The sequence below is a fragment of the Nansenia antarctica genome (assembly GCF_963989245.1).
Source record: "Nansenia antarctica genome assembly, chromosome: 7".
In the NCBI taxonomy this organism is placed as follows: Eukaryota; Metazoa; Chordata; class Actinopteri; order Argentiniformes; family Microstomatidae; genus Nansenia; species Nansenia antarctica.
The window spans coordinates 41,564,788-41,568,846 of NC_137677.1; the positions used below are offsets into that span (position 1 = coordinate 41,564,788).

The 4,059-nt window shown below is 49.2% G+C and overlaps 1 protein-coding gene across 1 annotated transcript in view; it reads right to left on the reverse strand.

Moving 5' to 3' along the window:
• Positions 1–303: 303 nt before the first annotated feature.
• lrch1 (leucine-rich repeats and calponin homology (CH) domain containing 1) overlaps positions 304–4,059 on the reverse strand; it is a gene marked incomplete at both ends in the record, with an annotated part of 41,486 nt that continues 37,730 nt past the window's right edge. The window contains one exon of the mRNA XM_080536756.1: positions 304–417. Coding sequence (XP_080392882.1) covers positions 304–417 — 114 coding nt within the window. The remainder of the gene's footprint in view (positions 418–4,059) is intronic.

The following is a 4,059-nucleotide window of genomic DNA, read 5'->3' on the forward strand; positions in this document are numbered from 1 at the left end:
GTGGTGTGTGTGTGTGTGGGGGGGGGTAACACAACTGTTTGGTGGCGGTGGTGGTGGTGTGGGGGGGTAACACGTGAAGAGAGCCTGGTGGTGGTGGGGGTCTCATTTGAAGAGAGCCTGTTTGGTGAAGGTGCTATTGGCGGGGGGGGGGGGTCTTACAGGCCTGTTTGTTGTTGGTGGTGGTGGTGGTGGTAGGGGGGGGGGGTACTCATGTGAAGAGAGCCTGTTTGGTGGTGGTGGTGGGGGAAGGGGTCATGTGAAGAGAGCTTGTTTGGTGGAGGTGGTGGTGGAGGGGGAGGGGTCTCACGTGAACAGGGCCTGCTTGGTGGAGGTCTCGTCGACCAGAGCCTGGACCGTGGCGCCCACCTTCACCATCCCTTTCTCCTCCAGGATGTGGTGGGGGAGACACAGCTTGTCCTGGGGAGGAGGGGGGGGAGAGGAGGGAACAAGAGGGAGGGAGAGAGAGAAGAGCAGAGGGACAGAAACAGAGGGACAGAAACAGAGAGACAGACGAGGAGAGGAGGGCAGTGAAAAGGACAAACGTAAATCAAAACATGAGTGGACCAACAGTACCCATATATATATATTGTGTGTGTGTCTGTGTTCAAAATAGAAATGTGTACCTTTGTGCATAGTCCTTCAGAGACAGTATAGAGGAGAGGAAGGAGACAGCCCCACACTGTCTATTTATTACCTGGTCATCCTCATCATCACACATCATACTATACAGACACAAGCCCCTGCCTCACCATCACACATCATACTATACACGTTATACTGTATAAATATCACAACTCAGTCCATAAAGTTCATTATTAGCTCTGGAAGAGTCAAAAGCCCACACAGAACTAAAGTCACCATCATTGTCATCTCTGAAAAGAGACCAAAAACACACACTCGCACACACACGCACACACACACACACAAACTAAACAGAATGATGGCCAGACGCTAGTTGGTTTGGCGCGTGGTTGTCATGGCAACGGTGGCGCAACTAAGAAGGCAGAACAGTTTGTGCTCTAAAAGCTTTTGTTTTTTTAATTCACAGACCAATCCGAAGAAGGATTCCATTCGCTACATTCAGGGGGATAAATTCAAACCTTATTTATAAATCAATAATTGCCCATTGTTTGGGCAACTCTTGAATTGGGTTTAAATTTACTCTCTTTAGCTAGCAATCACCTTTGACACCTGTCTGCAAATATATTTGTTTATATTCTGCAGTTTGTGACTCACAGTTGATAGCGTTTTGATGCTCAGAATTGACTAAAGTGAGACCAAGCGACCCCAACCCTGGTCATCGTTGCTCAAACTCCAACAGGACGTCATTAGGAGTCAGGCGACGCTGGTGGAGGTAGACATCAGAATGAGGAATAAAACATGTGTGTTTGATTCCGTTTCTCATTCCGTTCCATGCATTACAATGAGCCTGTCCTCCGATTTCTACCTCCACCAGCCTCCCCTGGAAGGAGTACCAAAGCATGAGACAGACTCCAGGATAGGTACACACACACACACACACACACACACACACACACACACGCACAGTACAGTTCATATAGTCACTAGCCCTTCAAATTCACATGAAACTGTGCAAGACCTCCACGTCAGACGGTTGTCTAATGATGCATAATGCTAACAGGGGGTTTGATGTCTTCTATAGAGGATGGATGTTGTTGTTGTTGTTGTGGTCCCAGTGCAAGAAGGATACAACTCATGAACAGAAACACAAACTTCTCACACACACACACACACACACACACACTAGCGTTCTTGTTCCACCTCACATAAATGTAATTTTTCACTCATCTGTCTAAACATAGAAGAAGAAAAGGAGTCTGCGGTCGGACCACGGTCGGACTGTCAAGGTTCTTGTAACCGCGGTGACCTCTGTGCCGACCGAAATGAAATAGATCTCCAAAAATGTGTAGCGGGTCCACACACACACACACACACACACACACACGCAAAAATAGATTTAGAGGACACTGAACACTGAACTAATTCTCATAGACTGTACCAGACCTTTACCACCCCCCACTGGTCAATGAACTAGGGTAAAAAAGACAGTATAAACCAGGGGAGGCTGGTGGAAGTAGGATTCAGGGGGACATTATTGTGATGCATGGAACAACATTACAATGAATGCATCCTCCGATTTCTACCTCCACCAGCCTCCCCTGGTAATAACACAGAGATATTAGTGATTCCGGTAACTATGGTGATATATTGAGGTGGCTGTGATCCTCCCCCCAAGGTAAAAGTACTATATTTTTACTACAGTAAAAAGACAGATATTGATACTGGTCGATGGAGTGAGATGGTGTGGTGCTTCAGTATCCTGTGAAGAGACGTGACCATCTAGTCATGACGGCTGTGCTTCATACGTGTACAAAATTGCCCCTTCATACGAGTACAAATGTCCCTTCATACGAGTACAAATGTCCCTTCATACGTGTACAAATATCCCATCTGGTTCAGTCTAAAAACGTGTTTATTAAAGTGTCACAACTGTCATGGTGATCATGTGTGTCCTTGACAGCCCTTCAGTCACAAGAAGTCTACTGTGTGTTGCGTTGTTACGGGATATTAAAAGTACTGTTTCTAAGGTGATTCTCTCTGTAGCCACAGAGTGGAAGAGTGACTTCTTTTTATTAATTGATCCATTCATTCATTCATTGTGCACATTATAAGCCCCATTCCTTCAATAGAGGTTTCCACAGAGTTGGAGTGTTCAATATGGCCTGTTCAGAAGGTATGAGTGCATGGTTGTGTCAAGGGAGGCTGGTGGAGGTAGAAATCGGAGGACGGGCTCATTTGTAATGCAAGGAATGCACCTCCGTTCCATGCATCACAATGAGCCGATTTCTACCTCCACCAGCCTCCCCTGATGTCAACGTCCACATGGGTGAGACAGGATCTTTCCCCGGATAGAAGATGAAGAAGAAGGAGAGGAAGAAGAGAGGGATGCAGACGGAGAGAGGTGTTGGTTGGTTCATGCCGGGGGGGGGGGGGGGGGGGGGGGCGGGGGGCGGGGGTTGGTCTGAGAGGAGGAGGAGGAGGAGGAGGAGGAAGAGGAGGCAGGGCCGAAGAGTGATTGGCAGGTGTGGTTAAGACAGCTCGCTCCAGCTGTAGGCCACAAACAGGAGGAGGAGACAGATCAGGTGGACCAGCAGGCTGGGGCCAATCAGGTCCCAGAGATGCCAGGCAGGGGGCAGGGCCTTGGTGGCCTGAGGAGGAGGAGGAGCCACCTCGAGGGGGGGGGGGTTGTCTGAGGAGCTCGGACCCTCCTCCACCCCCTCCGTGTCTCTGTCCCTCTCAGGGGGCGTTTCCATGGCAGCCAGGGCGCGCACGGTGATGCGGATCGGCCGCAGGCGACACTGGATGATGTCATAGGCCGAACAGAGGGAGGACTGAGGCCCCGAAAGAGAGAGAGAGAGAAACGAGGAGGAGGAGGAGAGGGGGAGGGAGAGGATGGAACCAAGAGGAGGAGGAGGAAACATATGAGAAAGAAGCAAGAAAAATTAACATTGAGGGAGCGGGAGTGAGGGAATAAATGGATGTGTGGAAAAGAAGAGAAGAATAATGGATGGATGAGAGGAGAGGGGTCATAGAGGAGTAATTGGACATAAAATGATATTGTTCATGAAGAGGGGAAGAACGGTCAGGCAGAAATGGAGGAAAAACAAAGAAGAGGAGAACAGAGGAGAGAAAACAGCATGGAGGAAGAAGAAGAAAGAAGGAGGGAAGATAAGGAGGAGGAGGAGGAGGAAAGGGAGATGCGGTCCAGCAGGAAACAGAGAGAAACAAGGCAGGAGGTTAACCAAGGGTCAAGAGGTCAGAGTGTGTCTGTGCACGGGTGCAGCGTAGGCGTGGGTCACCATAGCGACATGCAGCGATGCTTTTTGAGAGAGGAGAGAGTGATCTTCACTTTTCTGTCTCTCTGTCTATCTCTCTTCCCTCTTAGGCTCTCTCTGTTTCTGTCTGTCTGTCTCTCTCTCTCAGAGAGCAGGCCGTGCTGTGTTGGTGAGTAGCGTTAGGGAAGATGGAGGTGCGAGA